Source organism: Halichoeres trimaculatus, unplaced genomic scaffold (assembly GCF_033239565.1).
Source record: "Halichoeres trimaculatus isolate MK-OKI-2021-1 unplaced genomic scaffold, fHalTri1.1 fHalTri1_scaffold_6, whole genome shotgun sequence".
Classification (NCBI taxonomy): Eukaryota; Metazoa; Chordata; class Actinopteri; order Labriformes; family Labridae; genus Halichoeres; species Halichoeres trimaculatus.
Window position 1 is genome coordinate 36065251 of NW_027437184.1, and position 24847 is coordinate 36090097.

General features: G+C 40.7%; 1 protein-coding gene across 16 annotated transcripts in view; it reads right to left on the minus strand.

Annotated features, from left to right (window-relative positions):
• dlg2 (discs, large homolog 2 (Drosophila)) overlaps positions 1–24847 on the minus strand; it is a 240764-nt gene that overhangs the window by 193433 nt on the left and 22484 nt on the right. Inside the window, exon 1 of one of the 16 annotated variants that reach the window (XM_074671431.1) lies at positions 7486–7622. The exons of the other annotated variants lie outside the window; for them this stretch is intronic. Coding sequence (XP_074527532.1) covers positions 7486–7519 — 34 coding nt within the window. The 5' untranslated portion in view covers positions 7520–7622. Of the gene's footprint in view, positions 1–7485; positions 7623–24847 lie in introns of those variants that run through there. 16 annotated transcript variants of the gene reach the window in all.

A 24847-nucleotide genomic window follows, 5' to 3' on the forward strand; every position in this document is an offset into this window, starting at 1 on the left:
ACTCAGAAGATGCTCCGGTGGAGGGTTATACTTCAAGATCACTGACTGGCTCATTTCACTGTCAATCAAAAAGGGATTCGGACTCAGACAGATCATCCAATCATCATGCAGAAGCCCAGCGTCCAGGCCAGCCCACTGCCTCATAGACCCCCAGAGTCCCAGATCGGGACAAAGCCCAGCATTTATCCAGTGACCGTTCAGTTTCCCGGGTGGAACAACCCACTCTGCGCTTTCCCGCTGAAGTCAGAAGACGCTCAGCATCAGACTGTGTTAAAGCGCTGAAACGCTGCGGGGATGAATGAGAAGGAGGTGGAGCCAGTTACCTGTGATAGGTAGCTGATTCTGAACAAGAGATGAAGGAATTCTGGTGCATATTTTGTCAATGAAATGTACACACAGCAGAACATATCACCACTTTTTTGGGAACATTTTAGGGGAAGCTGAGCTTCCCTTGCAGTCTTAGAGCAATCGCCACTGCTGTAAATGTTAATGATGTATTCATGAAGAAACTGGAAAATGACTTTTTAAAAACTCTTCCACCTCTTACAAACTGATAGGTGAAGAAGCCCAGCAGCAGGTGGTGCTGCACTGACCTGCAGTTGACTGAATTATTATCAGACAAAGGAGAAACTGTGAGAGCAGTGAGTGGGCAGCGTTACATAAGTTTATTAATAGCTGGAGCAAATGCTGGCTGCAGAAACTGTGAGCGCTGATGAAAGGATTCTCCGCTGACTGCTTTCCATCAGATTCCACTTCCCTCTGCTTCATGCAAATCACCTCATCAACGGTCAAAACTTTACCGCAGAACACTGCCATTTACAGCGTTGATGGAGTTAAGCTCTTATGCAGCTGTAGCAGAGGTGTTAAGAAACGAGAGCTGAAATTGTTCCTTGCATAATTCCAGCGCCTCGATTACACAAAATGGTCAATGAATTTCCCCTGCCTGAGGAATCATTCAGTTTCCTAAAGCTCAAAGTATGCTACTTTGACCAGACTTCTTTTAATATGGCACATGGGGCTGAAGACTGATTGCAAATCATCTTCAACCTTTATTCAATTGAATACACCACAAAGACAAGATTTTCAATGTTCAAACTGATAAACTTTATTGTTTTGTGGAAAAATTTGCTCATTTTGAAATGGATGCCTGCAACACTTTTAAAAAAGCGGGGCTGTGTTTACCACCGAGTTACATCACCTTTCCTGCTAACAACTCTGAACAAGCATTTGGGAACTGAGGACACTAATTGTTGAAGCTTTGTCAGTGGAATTTGTTCCAGGTCTTGCTTGATGTATTACTTCAGTTATTTAACAGTCCGTGATCTATGTTGTCATATTGTGCACTTCATAATGTGCCACACACTTTCAATGGGCGACAGGTCTGGACTGCAGGCAGGCCAGTCTAGTACCTGAACTCTTTTACGAAGCCACGCTGTCGTAACACGAGCAGAATGTGGCTTGGCATTGTCTTGCTGAAATAAGCACAGACATCCCTGAAAAAGATGTTGCTTGGACGGCAGCATGTGTTGCTCCAAAACCTGGATGTGACTTTCAGGGCTCTAATTTCGTAGACCAGGCGCAAGGCAAGCGCAGGCGCACCTGCCCTGCGCCGGCCTTCGCCTTGCGGACAGGGCGTGACCGGCGCACTTTGCAAGTTTCCTGCAGTGCCAAGAGAGGTGCAGTCAAGGCGCAGAGGAGCGCAGTGTTGCGCATCCATGCCTCCCTCCGTGCAAATGGCAGAGAGGGAGGAGAAAAGCCGTGAGTGGGTTTAACACAGCCGAGCGCTGTTTTCACCAATCAAATGAGCACCTCTCCTCGCCTTTAAATGCGCTGTGGCCGAGGCGCAGCATCTGATTGGTCTGACTGATCCCCAGCACCGCGGAAACAGTGTGCTGAAAAGACCCGGTAGCAGAGACGGTCAGAGCCGCTGTCCCTGCAGCAGGAGAATGGACAGCGGGGCACATCAGAGGACACGAAGTGTGTCACAGTGTGGGCCAGCTCCCGGGACAGATGTAATCTGTTCCTCTCTCATTAATAGGAGTACATAACGAAGAGACAGTTACACAGCTGGCTTATCCATTCAGAATACTTTTGATCTACCTGCACTCCTGGTTTGTCATCACCAAATAACAGAACCTTTGGTGATATACTGTATACTCTCCCGGTGTCTCCACCTCATCCTCCTTACAATAATGTACTCCATCTTTTTAGATCACGTTAAAAGACTAAAACAGAGAAATATGGGAAATCAAGGGTAAATCCTGAGTGACATACATTTATTTTGTCTCTTTTCTCTTCGTCTTTTCTCTCCCTCTTTTCTTTGAATTAAATGAAATGAGAGAACCAGATATATACTCAGTATCAGATGTTAAGGCTGTTTATTGTTTAATTGTAAGATGTGCATCAAACTTCCAGCTGCCGTCAGGTTAACTTTCCATTATGACAAACGGCTTTAATCTGACATCAGATGTGACGGGACAATTAATATAGATACAAATGTATATGCTGGTTCAGACAGTTACTTAAATAGTGATTGCTGGGATTGTTTATTGCATTAAAATGTGCCTGACACTCTGGAAACCTGCCTCTGAGGCTTTGTTGACATGTGCGCACATGCGCCACGAAATCAGAGCCCTCAGAAGTAATGGTGCCATCACAGATGTGTAAGTTGTCCATCCCATGGGCACTAACACACCCCGTACCATCACAGATGCTGGCTTTTGAACTTTGTGCTGGTAACAATATGGATGGACTTTATCCTCTTTTGCCTGGAGGACACCGCGTCCATGATATTCAATAACAATTTGAAATGTGGACTCATCAGACCACAGCACACTTTTCCACTTTGCATCTGTATATTTCAAATGAGCTCCGGCACAGAGAAGGCAGCGTTTCTGGATGTTGTGAATGTGTGGCTTTCGCTTTGCATGGTGGAGTTTTAACTTCCACTTGTAGATGCAGCGACGAACAGTATCAACTGACAATGGTTTTCTGAAGCATTCTTGAGCCCACGTGGTTATAACCTTTACACAATGACGTCTGGCGATGATCATCTGATGATGTTGTTTATGAATGCAGTGATACCTGAAAGATCAAAGGTCAACGTTGGTTTTAGGCCTTGCCACTTACAGGTATAAAGTTCTCCAGATTCTCTGAATCTTTTGATGATATTATGAACTAAAGATGATGAAATCCCTAAATTCCTTGCTATTGAACATTAAGAAACATAGTTCTTGAACTGTTGGACTATTTTTTTTAAGCAGTTGTTCACAAAGTGGTGATCCTCACCCCATCTTTGCTCATATATGGCTGAGCCTTTTTGGGATGCTCCTTTTATACCCAATCATGACACTCAGCTGTTTCCACTTAACCTGTTCACCTGTAAAATGTTCCAATCAAGTGTTCTTTGAGCATTCATCAACTTTCCCAGTCTTTCATTGCCTCTGTCCCAGCTTTTTTGAACGTGTTGCAGGCATCCACTTCAAAATAAGCAATTGTTTCCATAAAAACAATAAAGTTTATCAGTTTGAACATTAAATGTCTTGTCTTTGTCATGTATTTAATTGAATATAGCTTGAAGATGATTTGCAAATCATTCTATTCTGTTTTTGTTTGTTACACAACGTTCCAACTTCATTGGAATTGGGGTTTGTCTATTGGTCAAATTGCTTTTCTACAGGAGTACATTTTCAGGCAAAAGACCACATTTCATTAAATGATCTCAAATGATAAATATGGTCCACCAAATACCCTGAAAAACAAAAAGCAATTAAGACTGTTTCACCTTGTGATACATTGGATATCATCACAAAGACCATCATCCCCCCTTAGCATTTAATGTTTGTTTGTTTGCTTGTTTGTTCTCCCCTCTAATCTATGCAATTACTTAATTTACACAAATGAAAACATGAACTACATGAACTGTGTATATGCAAGTTGTATGTTTGATATTGTATCTGGATAAGTTAAATAAAGTTTGATCTAAAAAAAAAAAAAAAGGTGTTGCCAACTTATCCGTTTTGTCAATATGTTAGTGACAACTATGGCCACTTCTCGGATCCCTCTACAGACTTATTTTTTCATGTAAGACTTTTAACGAGAGTCTATGGCCAAAGATTTTTGCACCCATGGCAAGAAACAACTTTATTCATTGTTATTTATATATTATTTATCTTTCTCATTTAAAAATATACAAGCATACAGCTCAGAGAATTACAGTTATTTTTATTTTTTTTTATCTTACTCAAGGTAATGTTGTGGGTGGTGGGGCAGCACCTGAGCACCCTATGTTGGCCAGCTGTCAATGGAACAAAGCTAACTGGGAGAGTGATACACCTCAAGCTAGAGGCTAACACAGGGGCTAAGCTGTTCATGATAATGTCCATTCCAACCCACAGTCAGCAGTTATTCTGCAGTGGTCTGTTCAAACTTGAGAGCCTATCAATAAAATGAAGAGTGAGGTTACGTTAGCTCTGCTTGGTATGACTGGCAGGACATAACAAGGATTCACTAACATTACACATTATAGACCAGGGGTGGGCAAACTTTTTGATTCGTGGGCAACAATGGGTTCTAACATTTGACAAAGGGGCCGGACCAGGAGCAGATGGATGGACTGCTTTGGTAACTATCAGGGTATCATTCGTTCATTCCATATCTGTTTCAGAATCCAAAATCGGAAAATGGATAATGACTTGTTATTCAATTTTTCGTTTTCAAATCAAAAACCTGAAAACAAATAACGGTCTATTTTTCGCTGTTTTGATTTTGTTTTGAAATTAAAATGAGAATATGAGAGAATGGAATTACAATGGGATTTTTAATTCGTGTATGGTTCGTTCTTTCGTTATTCTGTTTCAAAACAAAATAAATAAAAAATAAAAAAAAAATTGACTTGTTTTTTTGTTTTTCTGTTTTAAAACCAAAACGTAATAACAGAAAAACAGAAAAACATGTTTTTTTCTGTACTGGTTTTAAAAATGGAAAAACAAAACATAATAACTTATTGCGTCAAAATTGTTTGTGTGATATTGTAATATTAAATGTGAACGTCTCTATATAAAAATTAGACAAATAACTCTCATTGAAGGTTTATACAGACATGTTCCTGAGCTTTTCTTTTTTTTTTTTATAAGTAACAGATCGCTGACGATCCACTCCATCTTATCCGCACGCATATGCGCACTTTCATGTGTTTCAATGAGTTTTTTTTTGTCCCCTTTTCTTTTCTTAGGTCTGTTTATCTTTACAGAAGGGCTGATGGGTCAGAGGGTAAAGTGCAAACGTGGAGTAATAGGCCTACGCTTCACCTCAACAAAGCCAATGTTTCCACAGTGCGCCATCTAGTAGGAAAACATCAGAATTGCAGGGAAAATAAAACATTAACAAAGTTTATTCATTTAATTTTTTCAAGTTTGGTGGGCCGGATTAAAACGTTTAACGGGCTGCATGTGGCCCCCGGGCCGTAGTTTGCCCATGCCTGTTATAGACATTATCCCCGCTCTTCTTGTTTAAATGTGTGTTCCTTTACCTCCTGTGTTAAATCCAATGTCTTCATGTGTCTTGCCTTGAAATCTCAGCTCTAGTTCAGTGTGTTTTCTCAATTTTGTTACCAGCTCTAGCTCGGGGTTAGTGTTTGTGCAGTATCCTGTTTTGCGCAAGTAAGCTAAGATTTCTTTTTGTAAACCTTTTTGCCTGTTTGCCTGTCATGAATAAAAAGCATTTTTGTTTTAAGAATCGTCTATTTGGGTCTTCTCTGCTACTCCCAAGTTGATCAGCAAGAAAAAGGAGAGACAACAGGATATTACTCTCTGATTGGATGCTGCAGTGGCTCTCACTTCTCTGACACTTCACATTAACAGAGTTTAATGATAGGAAAAAAGACACAGGCCAGTTTATAAACAGGAGGTGATGAGCAGGGATAAAAAAGTGTTTGATGTGAGTTTGAAGCAGAAAAACTGAACACAATTGTCCTAAAATCACTAAAACTGAGGATCAATATTGTGTCTCAGGAAGATACTATTTATTACATTTTAGTTTTCAGTATTAATCCTCTGTCATATTGATTTCGTGATGGTTGTGTTCAGTATTTTCTGCTTTGACTCATAACAAACATGTTACTACCAGATTTATGATCAGTTTCTGAACGATCCTCAGTGCCTGTCCTCAGCTCATTTTTCTCTCTCATTCAACTCTGTTGTGTTTGTGAAGTTTCATGAGGAGAAGTCTGAGCGGCTGCAGTGTCCAATCAGAGAGTCATATTCCATATGGGGGCGTGTCTGTAAGCGAAAAGACTTCAGTAAAGCCAGCTCTCGTGTTTCCTCAATCATATTCCCTCTTAACAGTCTCCTCTCTCCTCTCTCCTTCCCCGAGCACAATTACTGCTTTGGGACAGTCTTTAAAATGGCGACTGAAAAAAATACTTCCCGTAATGCAGAGGAGATAGGACAGAGGAGGCACGAAATTATCGCTTTGAGACACACCCACTGTGATCACTAAAAGGTGTCACTTTACGTGACACTCTCTAGGACATGGATGAGTAAGTGGAAGATTAAAATTCAGAGATATCTGTCCACAGAAAACCATTCATACACTCAAACCCAGGGGACATTTAGTGAGAGCAGTCTGTCTGATTGGGTTAGAAACAGTGCAATCTAAAAAAACAAGAGCATGTGTGATCTCTGCTCCAGGCTGCAGGCAGGACTTTTATTTTGAAATGCAGAAGTTAAACAGAGTGTAGATCAATGTTCTGGGACAGAGTCTAGACTAGTCTGCTGTCACTTACTGTCATTTTGAGTCTCTTAGCAGCCTGGCTAATTGATAAGCTTCACATTGCATCTGCTGAGGACGCTCTTTGTTTGGCTCTCACTTTAGAAACTTAGCAGCACGTTCTGAATGGAGAACCATGTTCCACCAAAGATCTAGACTCCTGACAAGTGATCCGCCAACCCAGTCCAGTAACTCTGCTTCGCACACAAAAGAGGGATTTACATTTAAATAGATGTTGAGAAACACAAGCTGTACACATTCAGACACAGAGTCCTGTTTCTGTCTGTCACACACAAACAATCCTGGGCATCCTTTTTTTCAGGAACAGGAAACAGGGAGAAGTACGCCAGAGCAGTCCAAACAGACAAATATCTGCTCTCTCCCTATGTGCGTTAGATCAAAACAGCTGCAGTTACATTAATCCTTAAAGCTCACATGTGATGGACATGTACGCAGCACACAACATACAAAAACGTTACCAAAGGTTGAGGTTGTCTCGTCAGAAATATTTTTTTACAAGTTTCTTAAGTTTCCACTTTTGAGTCCTTATAAAGACTCAGAACAACAGCGTTTGTACTAAGATCAGATCCAACTTCCAACAGCAGAGCATCATTTAAAAAACGCTACCAGCTCCTACCACACAGCCCGTCTCTGCACCTGACTCTAAAACACCACCTGAGAGTTTTTAAGAGAAAAAAGTTCCTGGGAGTTACTCACAGTGCAGTAAAAGCTCTTTGCTCTCTCCGGTCATATTGCAGTGCTGCCAGTCTGTGAAACAGTCTGCTGTGGGAGGACTAGATGCCTGGTGGCGAGCTAACAGTGAGCCTAATCCTCAGACAGAGGCTGCCTGTTCCCATCCATTCAGACAATGACCCGACATAGCCCATTTCTAATTCAGCGCTCCTCTGGGTAATGTGCTCCACGCTGCCAGCAGCCCCTTTCACACTCTGGTCTTAATGAACTCAACTCTCTTTCTTACAGGAGCAGATGCAGCGCTTCCAAACATCCAGTCCCCCTCCTCCTGCTCCTCCTCGCCCCAATACCCACACAGACAGCTTCCAGCTTTACATTAGTTACACAGTTATTCACAAGTCAAGTGTCCAACATCCTGGAGAAAGGCTGACACTAACAGCACCTGTTGCACCAAACCATGATGTTTCTCCTCAGTGCACATCAGAGGGACAACAGCAGTTATCATCAGTAGTACATAAATACATGGAAAGATTAAAAAAAAGAAAATCCATTCCTGAAAATAAAACTATATTGTAATAACATAAGAAAGAAAAAAAATCTAAATACTTCATTTGAGCCAAGAACAGACTTGTAAGATAAAAAAATCAGCCTCCAGCCACTCTAAAGTCTTTGTGCAGGACTGAAACCAACATCTCCAGAAAAATAATTTAAAGGAACTTCAAACCCTGACAAAAACTGAAGAAGTGTAAAGACTCTCAACCTAAACACATCAGATGTGATGTGTATGCTGATGTTGTATACTGATTAGGGCCAGCACATCCCTCGAATAACTGCAGTTCCTCAATAACAAAAAATGATTGAGAAACTTCTTCCGTTGTATTTCGCGCGGACTACTTTTAATGTGGCACACAGTGCTAATGTCATACATGCACAGGAAGAAGGAGGAGCAGTTTTGCCAGTTAACTTCTTGGCTTTGTCGCTATATTCAGCAATTTTTCAGACCCCTCTAGCGACTTTGTTAAAAAAAAAAAAAAAAAAAAAAAAGTGACTGGTGACAAATCTAGTGGCATTCCTGGTGTTTGGAAACTCTGACGTAAAAGCACGTATGGATCTACAGCACCCACTGCCTCTAAACGAGCAGCGGGTGCTGATCCCCTCCTCTACCCAAAACACTCACAGACAGACTCCTTCCTTGTAGCCAGGCTTGGGGAGTAACGGATTACATGTAACGGCGTTATGTAATCAGATAACAAAAAAACGTAAATGTAATCCATTTCAGTACAGAAAAAAAAAATTAATCAGATTACAGGTATATTCGAAAAAACAGGGGTCACTTTAGAAAGATTACATTTTAAAATCAAACAGGATATATTACAATGCAGCAGACACATGCACAGTGAACACGCACTGCAACACTACAGGACACAACACGTGGAGTGACCACCCACATAGCCTCGAGTCGGTATGTAAACATAACGTAAGCTAAAGTCAGTCATCATTATGGCCACTGCCAGGCAAAAAAAAAAGCCTTTACTGGGTGGAAACTGAAGCATCATTTTGAGTTTAAATCAGAAAAGGGGAACAACAAAGTTCTGTCATCATCCAGGGACTCCACATCCAACTTGGAAAAACATCTACAGGTACGAAAACAAGCCTTCACTGGAACTCCATCTATTCCACCCACTGAACTCTCCGTTTAGCATAAATCCATCCATCGATCAGCTGAGCAAAGGGGTACGTGCTGACAAGCAGAGGCGTATCCAGACTTTTTAGAACGGGGTGCCCTGACTGGGATAACAATTTATGCAGCTAGGGGTCATGAATTGAACACAATAAATAGCATCATCCTTTGCTTATTTGTATGTATTAAAATTACAGGATTAACAGGTTACAGCTTTTGACACAAAATAATAATAATAATAATAATAATAATAATAATAATAATAATAATAATAATAATAATAATAATAATAATAATAAAAATGTACTATGTGAAAAGGCTGCTCACTTGTCAATATTTATTATTAACCACAATTATTAACAATGATTTATGCAACAATGGTGGAAGGAAAACAAGTATATTTAAAAATGCAACATCTATTTATCTGTTTCAACTAGTGCTACACAATTTGGCAAACAAGTAGTCCTTTGTAAAAAAAAAAAAAAAAAGCTTCATGAAGAGGAAAGTTGCAAGGCACCGCCCTGTTGGCTATGTCTGTTTTTTGGAGCAGCTCTCTCTTCTTTGTCTGTTTCTTGTGATTTTTTTTGTGTCTTTATCGTCACTCAAACTAGCACGGTCACTTTTTTTTTTTTTTTTTTTTTTTTTTTTGCGGCCTTTGCGATTTGAAAATTGTGTTCTATGACATTTCAATGTCAGTATCAATCTGATTAATATTTCAGCCCTACTATCAGGGTAATCCAAAAACAGACAAAATGCTTGAGTTTTGATACTTAATTTAGCTGGTTTGTAAAAAATGAGACTGGCTACATGCATACAAAATTTCCCAAAAGAATCTGCTGCCACTGATACTGTCATTATTCTGGTTAGGTCACTTTGGGGGTCTTCAACAAAGAAATGAGGGAAAAGGATCAAACATTTTCTGTTTGCATGGTTTTATACAACTTAAACCACTGTTTTTGTTGAAGTTTTTATTAATAATCGATGAAGTATAGAGTTGTAAATAGTTTTTGGTGTTGGAGGACGTTTCAGGACCTCTCTGTCAGTGTTTCGCACACATTTACATTAAAGTACACATAAAGGGTGAATGCATCGACTGAGTGAGCTGTAACTGTAAATCCTGTATATGCAGGGAGAGCTCTGTGAGTGACAGAGCAGCAGCGTCCTCTGTTCCTCCCTCTTTACTGAAGCTTTGGGTGCATTTCATAGAGATCTGCAGATAAACTCAGGTTTAGGTCAGATAGACATGGACAGGTAGAGCATAGATGTAACTGTGCTTGCTAAAATGTATACTGCTGTAATTCCAGACGTGAAAGTATCAGTGAAACATTTGGTCTAACTGTTAATCCATTATCAGAGAATACAATGACAAAATCCCCATCTGGTGAGTTTTAGAGCAGGGCTGTGGGTATTGTCATGACATGCAATCTGCTCTGTGACCTAACACGCAAATCACAGCTCAGTTTCAAAATGTGCTTGAACTCTTTTAGATCAAAAATCAAGGAAATGACAGGTCATAAAGTGGCAAAATAAGTGATTTGGGGGACCCCTGCATCTACTGGTCTAATGTACCTTAAGGGGGCTTCACACCGCCACACAGCAACGAGCCGCCTCCAGTTATTTTAATGAGGGACGGCAAGCGGTTTTGCGGTTGCTGCCCACATGCACGCGCACAGATTTTCTCCTGCCACCCAGAGTCCAGCGTGTTGAACTTTCTGGCGGCAGCTGCCTGGGAATCACATCGAAGGAAGAAGAAAACCCCGAAATAGCAGGCTTCGCGGAGCAAAACGAGCAATGGAGGAGCTAATGCTGCTGGTACTTGAATATCCAGAGCTCTACAACAGTGTTTCTCAACCCTGGTCCTGGGGACCCCCTGCCCTGCATGTTTTTTATGTTCCCGACTCCAACACACCTGATTCAAATGATCAGCTCTTCATCAAGCTCTGCTCGAGCCTGATAACGAGCCATTCATTTGAATCAGGTGTGCTGGAGTGGGGTAACATCTAAAACATGCAGGGCAGGGGGTCCCCAGGACCAGGGTTGAGAAACACTGCTCCACAATACTGCTCTACCGTCCTACAAAGATAACCAGAAGAAAAACTGGGCATGGGACAACATTTACTCAGTAGTGATGTAGTATTGTGGAACCAACCATTGAAACGTATTCCTCGAGGGAATTCTTTTGATGACGGAGCCTTATTTTCCACTCCGTTTTTTAGTCTGTAGTAATGTTAAATTCTTGAATCAGCCATTAAAATGTATTCCTAGGGAGGATTCTCTTGATGATAGAATCGTGTCTTTCATAGTCTTTATGCATAGTATACAGTAAACAGAAACTATAAGGTACTACTCAGGGGTACGTGTTTTTGAGGAGGGAGTGCTGTGAACTGTTTTATACAGTCTATGGTTGTGAAAGACTTTTGCGCAGGCTCTGCTGTGACGTCCGCCGAATCACCTCTACGTCACTGCCGCCTGCGGCATGAGCCAAGCGTTTTTTCGGAGCGGTTACCGCGCGGTGGTGTGAAGGGCACTTTATATCTTTATTGATCATGAATTTTTAATACATAGAATTAAACACAAATAAATTGTACTTATTGGGGTGTAAAATTCATGCCCCCTGCATAAGTCAGTGGCCTGGTCAGGCTTTAAAAAGTCTGGACATTCCCTTGCTTGTCAGCGTGCGCCTCGTTGTTGGCCCGTTATGTTACTTTCTTATGAACAGATGGTGGAATAGGCGGAGTTACAGTGAAAAACCTGATCATTTTTTGTAATCGAGGTTCTCAATCTGAGGAATCATTTCAGCCCTATTGTTTCTATAGCTCTTCTGAATTACTGCACTTCTGAAGAGCAGGTGATGTCTGATATCGCTGGAAAAAAGGAAAAATATTGTAGCTGATGTGTTTTACAAATGTGGAAATGACTGCAACAGCTTTTAAAAAATTAAAGGGGACATATCACGCTGATCCCTGATTTAATACTTGCATTTAATATAGTAAATTTGAAAACAAGACCTTTCACCCCTTGAATTTTCAAAAAAATGAGATATTGTATTTTTTCTGATATCCTAGAACGAGATTTGATGCCTCTGAAAATAGGTCATTGCCAGTTGGCTGCGAGATTTCGACCATTGTGACGACACGAGGATCCTTTCTATTTATTGGAGTGATCTGATAAAGCAGCTCCTCCTCTGTGATGTCAGTTAGTCACACAACCGCCACCGAGGGATACACCCACCAAGAGCCGAGTATAAACATATAAACTATACATGTTACAGTACCGGTTTGACTCACCACACTGAAGCGTCCTGAGATGATCTGTGTCCAGGTGGATTTTCTTCCTCCTGAGCTGCAGAACCGTCCGGGTCTGACTCAGGGTCCAATACAAAAGGACGTATCCTACACTCTGCCATTTTATCAGTGCTATCAATGACTTATGGTGAAGTTTTGGCAAACAGCAAACTCGCTCAGTCTGCCCCATCCAATATGGCGATTTTGTAAATACTGCCATGCTACAAAAACCGCCCCCTGGCTCTACCCCCTCGTCCCTCTGAAGAGAGAAGAACTGACCAATAGAACTGACCAATCAGAGCACAAAGGGCTGTGACATTACGAGGTTACCGGAGGTCATTCTCAAAACGGAGCGTTTCAACGAGATCTTCAGAATGGCCTGAAATGAGGATATTGAGAACACTATTGTGGGGCAATGAAGGAACTAAATGACTTGTACTGAGGGTAGAAATGCTTAACAGGCATCCTAGTCTGGCATAGTGAAAAGGAGAAACAAGCATGATATGTCCCCTTTAACAAAAGAAGATGTAAGTCAATTCACAGCTAAAGCACTTTTTGCATGGAGAGGACTCTTTAAGAGTCAGATTAATAAAACCTGATACATCTTTCACTCTGCAGGTTGTTTCTACCTGCCCACTGCCCCTTTTAGGACATCACCATAATGTGAACCTGTTTTTCAAAGTTAAAACTTCAACGACGTGTTACATTACATGTTTCAAAGAATGTTCCAGTGATAACCAAAAGTTGTGCTGTGGTTTTTTCCTCTTTTGCCGTGCTGTTTTGGTAAAATAACCTCAGAGAAAAGTGACATTTATGGAAAGAACAACAAAATTACACACAGCAAGAGACAGAATAACAACCACAGAATACGAGACAAGGTGGGAGCTGACAGGTGTTGGTGTGAGATCGGGCTAGAATTCAGTGTTCCCCTTCAGACAACAAAATAAATCCTAAGAGAAGAAAGAAGCTGGGTAAACTAAAATGTAACTCAATGTTGGTTTGGGAGTAAAATTAGAATCATATACATTCAAATAACTGAGAATACAGTGGAAATGTTTACTGGAAGCTCAGGTTTCTTCAATAGTTGCTTTCATCTCATATGTGGTACTGGGTCTGGTGTCTCTCATCGTTCTCTTGACAATGCCTCATAGATTCTCTCTACCATAGTTGTTTAACCAGCTTTTGGTTCTTTTGGCCCTGTGGGCAGAAGCCAAGTTCTGCTGGAGGATAAAATCAGCCTCTTCATGAAGCAGATGAAGCATGGAATTTCCTGGTAAATGTCTGCGTTGACCCTGAACTAGGGCTGCACAATATATCATGTCAGTATCATCCCTGCCACCATGCTGTGCACAATATTCTTAACCCAGGGTTTCGCTATATGAAGAAAAACAAGATCCATCTTGAGTCTAAAAATATATTCAAGCCTTTAAATAAGTTTGTTTATCCTGTCCAGAGCTAAATGAGCACCCATTTATATATTTTACCACATTTAGCGCAACAACTGCACAGTTAGAGCAGCTCCTGACAGTTTGCGGACAGTAAATATCACATAAGGTGATATATTTAACACTTTCATGGTTAAAGGCAGCGGCTTCAAGATCTGTGCATTCGACTTTGTCTTCAGTCAGAACAGGCTCTCAGTTTGTTTCTGATGTCTGAGTTTTGATAGCTCATTTAATTGTTTATTTCACATCCGTCTTCACACGCCTTAGGATTTCTTCAGCTGCTGTAACACTGGAAACATATTGTAGTTAATGTCAAAGTAATCTGTTGCTTAAAGTTTGCTTTGCTTCTTGCAGAAATGGCCCTTAATCCCTTCCCTCTTCGCAAAATCTATTGTGCTTGTTCTGGAAATATCTCTAAACATTACTTTTCATTGATTCACATCTCTGGGAAAAGATAATTCAAGCCTAAAAAAGGCAAAAAGCAGGGTGAGGACAAACTCTGAGACCCACTGTGCATCTGCTCAGCCTGAATGTGCGCGCTCTTGCTGTCTCACTGGCTCTCACACGCTCCCACTGTCTCACTGGCTCTCACACGCTCCCACTGTCTCACTGGCTCTCACATGTAGAGCAACATATTCAATAAACATCTCTGTAATATCATTTGGTCACAGAGGGAAACTTAAAAGAAGGAACCTCTGTGCAGGAGCACGTTAAAAAGTGTGACCTGATGTGAGAAGGATTACTTGCAGGAAATAAATAGATCAAAATCAGTAATTAACAAATATCAACATGATTGAGACTCTTTGCTGACGTAAATAGCAGTCACAGATAGGGATGGGTAACTTTCACACCTGAAACGATATGGCACCAAAGCCCGGTACCTGGCAATCGGTACCGGTACTCAACGGTACCAATTTTCGGTATTTTCTTGTGTTTATGTGGTAGAGAATATCTATTTGTTTACTAATGAAATATAAAAAAAAAATTCAATTTAACATATTTATTCTTCAATATATAACCTTGCAATGCTGTGTTCATGCCCAATTGGAAAATTGCCTACTCCTATTTCCTCTATTTCCTCACAGTCACAAGGATGTGTTTAGGTACCTAAACATGGTACCTTTCGGTTTTACCAGAGTCGATACTCGGTACTTTTGACAGAATTCGGTCAGTACCTATAAAAGTACCTAATTCGGCACCCATCCCCAGTCACAGAGACAATAAGGCAAGAGAGTCTGTTATCATCATTTCAGGGAGAGTCAGGGAGAATTAAGCTGAACAGATTGAAGCAGTCAACTCAAGAAAACATTGCGGTATGATTTTCCCTCTCCCCAAATTCATGCAGCCCTTCTCTGGACTTCAGGAAACCCAGAGGACCAACAGCAGCAGATATAACATGGGCCCACAAACCATCAGTGACAGTGAATAAATAACTCTGGACTTCAACACACCTGGATTATGAGCCTCTTGGAGATGGGTACTTTTGTGTGTTTATCTGGTAATAAATTTTAATTTGTTTTATAATAAAATCCCATTTTTTTAATTTAACATATTTATTTTTATTTATTTATTTTTATTATATTTATTTAACCTATTTATTTATTTTTATTATATTTATTTAACATATTTATTTATTTATTTTTTATTATATTTATCTAACATATTTATTTATATTTATCATATATATTTAGTATCTAAATTTGGAACGCTGTGTTCATGTGCAGCATTGAAAATCGCCTCCTCTTCCACTACCTTACATTCACAGACAGCGGGCCCCTGATTCACTAATTTAATGAAAAATGAATTTCATCTGAAAAGAGGACTTTGAACCACTGAGCTGTAGTTTACAATATCCAACTCTTTCACTGTATTCTAATTCATGAAATACTGAATTTGGGTTTTCATTAGCTGCCACATTCATTTACACTGGATTCATGCTGCTGCTGCTCTGGTCAGATGTGCTCTTTTGGCTGTCAGGTTTCAACTCGCTGCTCTCCCCCCTCTGGGTTTCCTTGGTAACCCTGCAGTGGATGTGATGAGATCTGAATCCTCCTCAACATGTGTCTCACATTAAACTTCACTGGATGCTTCGTCTAAAGCACACGTTCGCAGTGACACAAAGCCTTTCCACGGTGAACGCACTCACTGTCACAGAGCTGATCTGCTCTCTTCATGCTTACGTAACCAGTGGGTGGAGTGGGCTGGGGCTCACAGGGATGGATCCTCTGTAGCTGGGCTTCTTTGGAGAGCCATTATTCCAGCTGCATTCCCTCCTCCACAGTGACTAAGGTGCCAGCTAATCCCTCTATCTCCCAACACATGCAGGCTACCAATTACTGCTAATACATCACAGCTCAGCTCACTCCAGGAAGTGACATCGTTGAAGGAAATGGTGGCGTTTACAGAGAAGCATTTAATCAGGACTGCTTTCAACAAAAGCCTTCCTTTCACTAGATCACACATATGAAATCCTGTGAGTACACAGGAGAGGATCAGTCTGCATGCAGTGCGCTGTCTTTGGACCAAATGAAACGTTGCGGTAGCTATGATGGTGCTGAGCCTAAAAACACGGAGCCGAATGCTGTTTTAGCAGCTCTCACTGACTGATGAGCTGAAAACTAAACAAACAACACAGAAAACATCATTGATGCCTCAAATAGTCACTGATTCAGAGAGACACAGAGGTGAGAGCGTTTACAAGCAGTGTCAACAACCTGACATCAGTAACTGTGCTCCAGACTTGGACCCAGCGCTGAAGGGCAGGTCTAATGTGGACTGCCTCACTAAATAGCTTCCAGCTGCAACAGTATTATGTTAAAATCTGGATAACTCTGCAAAACAAGAGCAGAGCTGAAGAATCATCACACTCCTGTCAATGACGCATTCAGTCCTCTGTAATAGATACGACACCTGTATGTACGCTGCAGGTGTCAAAGACTGTCTAATGAAGCTGCTTTTAAGAGATTAAAGGGAGATGTTATCACAGACAAAAACTGGAGATCTAAAAGAATCTGAAATACTGGTGCTTAGTACGTGAATACTTCTCAGACAACTATAACTAAACCTGCCCACAAACATGATGAGCCAATCACAGTGCATAAAGCCTTCCTATGCACTCAGACAATCTCTGAAGATGTTCAATGTAGAAATTCAGTTTTCATTTAGATTTATCCTCCTGACTACCAGGAAAAAAAATATTGTACAATCACAAAGATTTTAAGATTCCTCAATCTTTGTGAGGTTATTAAGATACTGAACACTTTTTTTTTGGAAAAAAAAAAAAAAAGTTTTTTATGTTTCAGATATTATGTGTCTACTACCGTGGACATCGGAATGCCGTACATGTGAAACCGAACCTTGATGGCAATCATTTCGTGCCAAAGAAAATACCAAAAAGTAAATATAAGAACAAGTTTAACTTGGAAACACAAAGGAAAACTTTGCACTTTGTGCACATGAAATATGTTTTGCCCTTGCAGCTGGATCTGCAACATCTTGATGCATATTTTTTGTCTCCATTTCTGGAAGATAGATGTCATGTTGGTGTTGTACTCAGCAATCGTAAGGGGCCTTGACACCTGGACAAACCTTCTGTCTTTCTTGGACCTTTTTCACAATACAAACTGAAGGTGTACTTTGGATTCTTGCTCCACAGTTGACGCCATTAAACTGAACTTAGATGTGGACCGGTCTGCTTCATCTGACTCCTCTGCATCTGCTTGCCCTGCCTGAGTTTCATCCTCAAAGCTCTCTGAATCATCTTTTATTGCCTCTGCATCTTGATCTTCATCAAACAACTCAATATCTGAGTTTCCATCAACAATTGGCAGTAAAATTCTCTCTGCTTCTGAGAATGAGTCCCTTTCTTGTCATTTGAAAAAAACAGAACAAAATGAAGTGAATAACTACAAATGTCCACTAATGAAGACAATCTTTAAACACTTAATTACAATGCTAAAATACAGTCAAAATTATTCAGACAATGTTTAAATCAGTTGTTAAGAGTTCCATATAAAATATGCCACCAAAATTTCAAGCCAAAATTTGCTTATCAAAAAGTTCTATACACTTACTTTTCCTCTTCCCATAAAATGCACTTCCACTGATAGCCGCCATTTTCCTTAATGAAAAAGAGAAAGGTACCAAAGCCCCACCCTTTAACATTTGGTATCATTGAAAAGCCCCAAATGTCCTCTGTAGAGTTTATTCAGTAGTGTGAAGTAAGTGGAAGATATTTAGGTTTAAAAATGTCCTCTACAGAGGACAAATTTGAACTACTTGTAGTCAGGAGGTTACGAAGATTTACTGAAATTTTCAGTTCAAAAAAACATAAAACGGTGTTAATGAGGTAAATGCAACTCTGACACCAAGTATCCTGAGAGGCTGGGCGCCGGGGTGTATTTTTACCCTTTTAACGCATCTCAACAAAAAAAGAGGTCTTCTTTGGATAAAGTTGTGCAGCAGACCACAACATCAACTCTGTGTGAATCAAACGAAGACGGATGTCTTCATCTGTTCCAAGGTGAGCTGACATCGCATGTGAGGCAGCAGATTGTGACTTTCCTGTAAAGAAATATAAAGTTCTCTTAAACACCAGAACCACCTCTGTCTGGCAGACGCTTTGGGATTTTCTCTAATGTTAGCTAAAGTTAGCCCAACATTAGCTCCTAGCTGAGTTGGTCATCGTGTCTCTTTGTTTGTTGGGGGTTCATTGGCCTGTTTTGTTCTAGTTTTTGTTCTTTGCTGATTTTACATAATTGCTAGCTGCTGTCCAAAGGGCTCTAGTTAAACTAACATTAGCTTCTGGAGTTTAGCTTTATTAGCTTATCTGTAAAAGCAGAGATAACAAAGGTTGTCAAACATTGTCAAGATCCAAACTATCAGAGACTCAGTCTTGGTAAAGATGGTAAAAAGGAGGTTGTGTTTTTGTCATGATCAATGCTGATCCTTTATCTCGTTGTCTGGGATGCTGATGTTAACCAGATGCTGTTTATCAGGTTTGCTCTGGCACCTCTAAATTTACTCTATAACTGAAGCTTTTTATGGAACTTCTCAACAATAAAATGATTCATAAATCCCTCCAATGTGGACTTAGAGCCTTTTAGGGACTTCCAGACTATCTGTGGTCTTGCTGTCTCCAAAAATCATTAGTAGCATCCTGTTAAATGTCTCCTACAGTGACACCTGTCGTTTTGCCTGTCACTGAATGTTTGTTGATTGTCTTAGTGAGTGGAGGGGGCGTGGCTTAGCCATAGGTCAATTTTTCACATGATGAAGATAAAAGGTTTTTTGTATCCACACAGGACAGGATGGATTGTAAAGGAACTGGGAGAGAACAGAATTCAAGCCAGTCAGCAAAGCTGGAAATGAGCCTGGAGACAGAAGTGAAAACATTTCCAACTCTAACAAAGGCAGCACCTTCAAAATGTGGGCATCTCTGTGCAGGTGAGGGAGAGGATGGAGAGGCAGCTCATTAGAGAGACAGGGCACAAGCAGGAGAGAGGGAGACAGACACATTTCTGACAGAGGCAGAGTCAAGCATGGAGACTTAAATAAGACTCCACACATCCAGGAGCCGCTTTTCAAACACCTCTTAAAAATCTCTATGACACCTGGGATGAGTTTGAAAACATGTTAAAAATAAGAGATTTTCTGGGACACTTTACAGCCCAAATATCAGAATGTGACGTAGAAAACATGAAAACATCAACATAATTGTTTTTTATGTGGTTTACAGCTGAATTAAACTAGCGTTTGCAGTTCAAATCTGTATGCAGCTGGTCACAGCATACAGCAACAATCCATTTTTGTAGGATGCCAGAGCTGTGACAGATATTTAGCTTGACTTTTTTTCCAAAGGATTTATTCAATCCTTAAACATTATCAACATCCATTATCTTTGCATATCGTCAACGTGATGTGATGGACCTCCACCTCTTTAATGTTCTGGACATAACAAGGTGTCCTGCTTTGGTAGTGAGTCCCAAGTGGACACTCAATGAACTGCTTGACTTTATCAGACCTTCTCATGTTACAACACTTCAACCTTCTCCATTTAAAACTCTGTGTGACAAACTGTCTCAGAAATGACAGTCATTGTATCAGGTATGACAGCGGGTTTTGATTATTTTCATAATTTTACTACAGACTGGTTCGTTCTGTCAACACAAACCTGACCCCTGTTGGGTTCTGGGTGTATGAAATCTATGCTATTTTGCTGTACATTGTTGTACATTGTTGTACTTACCACCCCCACCTCACAGTTCACACTAGCTTACTCCCTATAACTGGACACTGAGGGCTTCACTGATTTTATGCTGATGTTTAGTTTTAATGATATTTTGCTTTGCTTTAATCTTTTTTCTAAGGTGACCTTGGGTGTCATGAAAGGTGCCTCCAAATGAAATATATTGTTATTTATTATTATTACTATTATCACAAGAACTGTAAGTACTTTATCATCTGTCCCCGTTTGTGTGTGTGTGTGTGTGTGTGTGTGTGTGTGTGTGTGTGTGTGTGTGTGTGTGTGTTTTCTGTGTTTGTCACTGCTACCACTTCCTGTGAGGTCTGCCATGAGGCTGAGGGAGAGCTTCGCCAATCGCAGCAGGGTCAGTTGAGTGTGCGGGCGTTTTGACCTCAGCGCTGTGGGAGGAATAATTTAACCAATGGTGTGCTGTAACAGTTTGATACTGTGGAAAGAATATCTGCATTAGTTTAAAGCTGTGTCAGCCACTTGCAGGAGAGCACAAGCCACGCTCATTTGCACACAACTCATGCACATGTGTTTACTGGTCAGCATCACTCATTATCAAAACAGCTCCACAGTTCAGCCTGTGTGCAGAGGAGTGAACACTCTGAGCTTTGGGGGAAGATCTGACTGCATAGTGGACATTTCAGATCCAGAGAAGTATAGAAAAACCAGAAGCAGAGCAGCTCCTACTCACTCTGTCAACAGCAGGAAGTCAAGTAGAGGAGATGGAGACAAACTCAGGCGTCTGGCTCCCTCTACTGGAGCCAAATAAAATGATGTTTATCTGTATGTACACAGCTACACGACTCCACCTGAAGTAAAGTCCCTTTCCCAAACTCCTCTGTATACATGATCAGACTGGTCTAATTGTCTGATCCTAAAGTGACCTTTCTGTAGCACTAACACACCAACATTTTCCACTTGATTTGGGGTCAATAAATGTTGATGTTTAGATCAAGAGGAAGGTGCATGTTCCTCTCAACCTCAGAGCTGTGTTAATACGGACCCTATTCTTCTCTTGGAATCTTTCAAGTTAGTGTGGTAACAGTGTTTGTTAGTATGGACTCAGGTTGACAGAAAAACTTAGAGTTAATTTATATCTTCAGTAAAACGTGTGTTTCAGTTTCCCACACATGGCTTCATTTTTGTGGATTATCATGTTCAGTCACTGAGTCAAAGGTTGTTTTTGAAGCCATATAACTGGTTTAAATGTTCTATGTGAAAAAGAGCCAAATCTGCAGTCTGACAAAATATCAGGATGTTCTACTGATTCAGAAAAAAATCCTCAGTGAGACAGAGCAGGGACAGAGCAGGACTATCTTCTTGTCATAAATGAACACACATGGGGGATGTGTGTTTATTTATGACAAGAAGATAGCATCTTTGGCCTCCATGTGTCTATTGATGTGGCCCCAGACCCCCTGTTGAAGACCTCTGTTCTAGGTTAATAAAGTCATGAGTTTTGCTCATATAAGGGCATGACTGACTTGACTGACAGGTGGACACCATGTAACTGTTAGGCCTGCATCTTCACATTTCCTACCTCACATAGGCCCTCATTTATCAATCTTGCGTGGGAATTGACACAGATTTGGGTGTAAAAATTAGCTCATGGCAACGTCCTCGTGTGATTTATGAAATGTGCCAATCATGGCGTACGCCTGATCAGCTGTTAATAAATGTGGCAGCTGAAAAAAATCGTGATTTACATAACACGCCCCTAAATATTCAAGGTTCAGCTGGCCGAACCCAAGGAATATGCGACATGGAGGGACGCATTACAGGAAAAAGGAAACTTCCCCGTGCAGCGAAATGGCAACGCCACAGCAAAAGAAGTAGAGAGAAATGACGCTGTGTTGTTTGGTAGCCGGAAAAGTGGCGTCAGAGCGAGCCAGAAAAAACTTGTCTGCAAGTAAATCACTGCATCCGTCAGCAGCGTGGATGTGACAAAGTAAAATACAACCAAGTTTTAAACATTTGATTTACACATCATCTGTTTATACCTTGATTTATTCATCCGGGATATTTGACTAGAAGCCACAGTATTTTTAAATGTTTCTGTTCCGGTCCAGAAACGTGGAAAGTTGGTTTTTGAAAATGTGTTTGAGCTCAGAAAGAAGCTGCAGACTCCCGCCTGAACCTGTCATAGACTGAGGGATGGAGCTGAAGTAATGCAATACCGGGTAATGCTAGGGCCCCGGTAACTGTTAGCCCAATGAGCTTTGGCATTTGAGATAGCTGTTAGCTCAACTAGCATTAGCATAGCCCAGTGTTTCTCAATCCTGGTCCTGGGGACCCCCTGCCCTGCATGTTTTAGATGTTACCTCACTCCAGCACACCTGATTCAAATGATCAGCTCGTTATCAGGCTCCAGCAGAGCTTGATGACGAGCTGATCATTTGAATCAGGTGAGTTGGAGACGGGTAACATCTAAAACATGCAGGGCAGGGGGTCCCCAGGACCAGATTTGAGAAACACTGGCATAGCCTGTCATTCGCAGTACAAAACAAACAAAAACAAGTTACACCACATACACAGCGCCAACAGCTGATGGTGCTTGGTGGAAACAACACGTGTAAAAAACAACATCAATAAGTTACATTTATACATTGCTGCCAGAGGATGAAATGAGTGCGTTAAGTGTCCACAGCTGCATACTCAAAATCCGGGCCGATTTGAGTACATCATCCTGGTACTTTTGCATACTCATTTCTTGCATACTATGCATACTGTTTTTCATTTTGACGCAGTATACTCAAAATTTTGAGTATTTGGGTATGGAAGTATGGGATTTGGGACGCACTATTTATCACTGACATGGGAGTGTATTAAAAACTGTTAACAGCATCTCTAATGTTTTTTTTTCTTAAAAGTAAACCGATGAAGGAAACGCATTTTTTATGGGGAGAAATCAGCTGACAGCTCGTGCTGCTCTTTCATAGTGAAGTATTTTACAGATTGCCGGAAGAACAGTGAACTGTTCGAAACATTCTTGGTGTCATATCTAATTCAACAATGTAAATATTAATCTAAGAACATCAGTGTTTCTGTCAGAAAATATCTTGCGTTTACATGATCAAAAATTTCTCCTCCACAGACAGATTTCCTTTGCTGCACTGTGCTCCCCACTAACATGAAACTTGCGTACACAAACTCAGACCTGGCGTGGGATTTGAGTGTATCCGACGCCCACATTTAGATTGATAAATGCCGATCTGAGCATAAAAAGGAGCGTGCACCCATTTTTCAGGCGTACGCACGTTTGATAAATGAGGGCCATGCTGTTCCCCACAATGCAAGGCACTAAAGTTGTCCATCTTCTTTTTCTCTTCATGTCAGGTGGTACCTAGTTTTAGGCACAGCACTGCCACCTACTGAGATGAGTTAGCATTACAACTACAATACTACAACAGTGATGTTCAGTGACCGACAGCGAAGTAATACAAGAGAAGATTTTTTAATCCTTACAGAGTTGATCACCACCTTACAGGTAATCGTTCAGTTCAGTCAGGAACACTCTCTTTGTAGATTTTAACCATTTATTGTAGGGCTGCACGATTATCACAATCGCAATGTCAGCACATGCAATTACGTAATCGCAAACGAGGTTGTCCCAATCGCAATCTCAATGTCAGCACATGTATTTCAGATTTTTCTCCATGATAACCAAGCAAGTCTGTAGACTCATCATGACACAACTTTTTTTATTAAATCGCAAGCACAATCGCAATCGCAATATTGTCCACCTAATCGCAAATCGCACCTTTTCCCCAAATCATGCAGCACTAATTTATTGCCACATTAAATTACAGTTAAGGTCTTTGCACACTGACCCCGTTTTTTATGGGTGCGTTCTTTGGATCTATAATCCCCAAAAAATGTCATGCACAGACACCTTTCACACTAAATCCAATGTGTTTATTTTCTATTAACTGTGAAAATTTCGCAGTACGAAAAAAATTGAATCCTCAAGTAGTGATCAAGCGATTGATCCTGAGCAGCGGCTGTCAGTATATTTAAAGTATGCCCGGCGTGCATACACACAGGCACAGACACGCTGTCTCTCTCACACACACACACACACACACACACACATATATATACTCAAGTCTTCATTTATCAACTAAATATTGCTTGAAATGAGTTGAGAAAGTAGGTCAGAAAATGTGAAAATGTGATGTTGCTAGCTGCTGCAGCCTACAGCGATTCTGAAAAAAATTGAACCTGTTCCAAAAAAAATTTAATTTTTATCGTGCTCAAGTTTCAGATGAAAAAACAGACTTAGTGTGCAAAGACCTTTATAGTTGGAGTTACAGGCTCTGCTTTTAGAGTACTCCCAACACAGGTAAAAATACACATATAAACTACACAAAAAAGTACTACAAGACTATATACTTAATTGAAGGAAGACGTTAAACCAGCAGCAGCAGAGTAGAAATAGTGTAGCAGGGATTAGTGAGAGTGACGACCTGTTTAGAAAGAGCTGTGATTGGTTGAGTGATGTTGGAAACCAAAGCCGCGTTTCCACCAAGGAGACTGGTTTGGCTTGTCTCGGTACGGCGCGCATTTTGTGGCATTTCCACTGACTTATCCCAGGACAGATAACCGAGTAAAGCCTGGCTCACACTACAGGATTTTAAAAATCATATAAGATTCTGAAATCAGGTTGTATCTCACACATAAGGAGAATCTTCACAGATCATCTTCTCCTAAATCTTAAGAACAC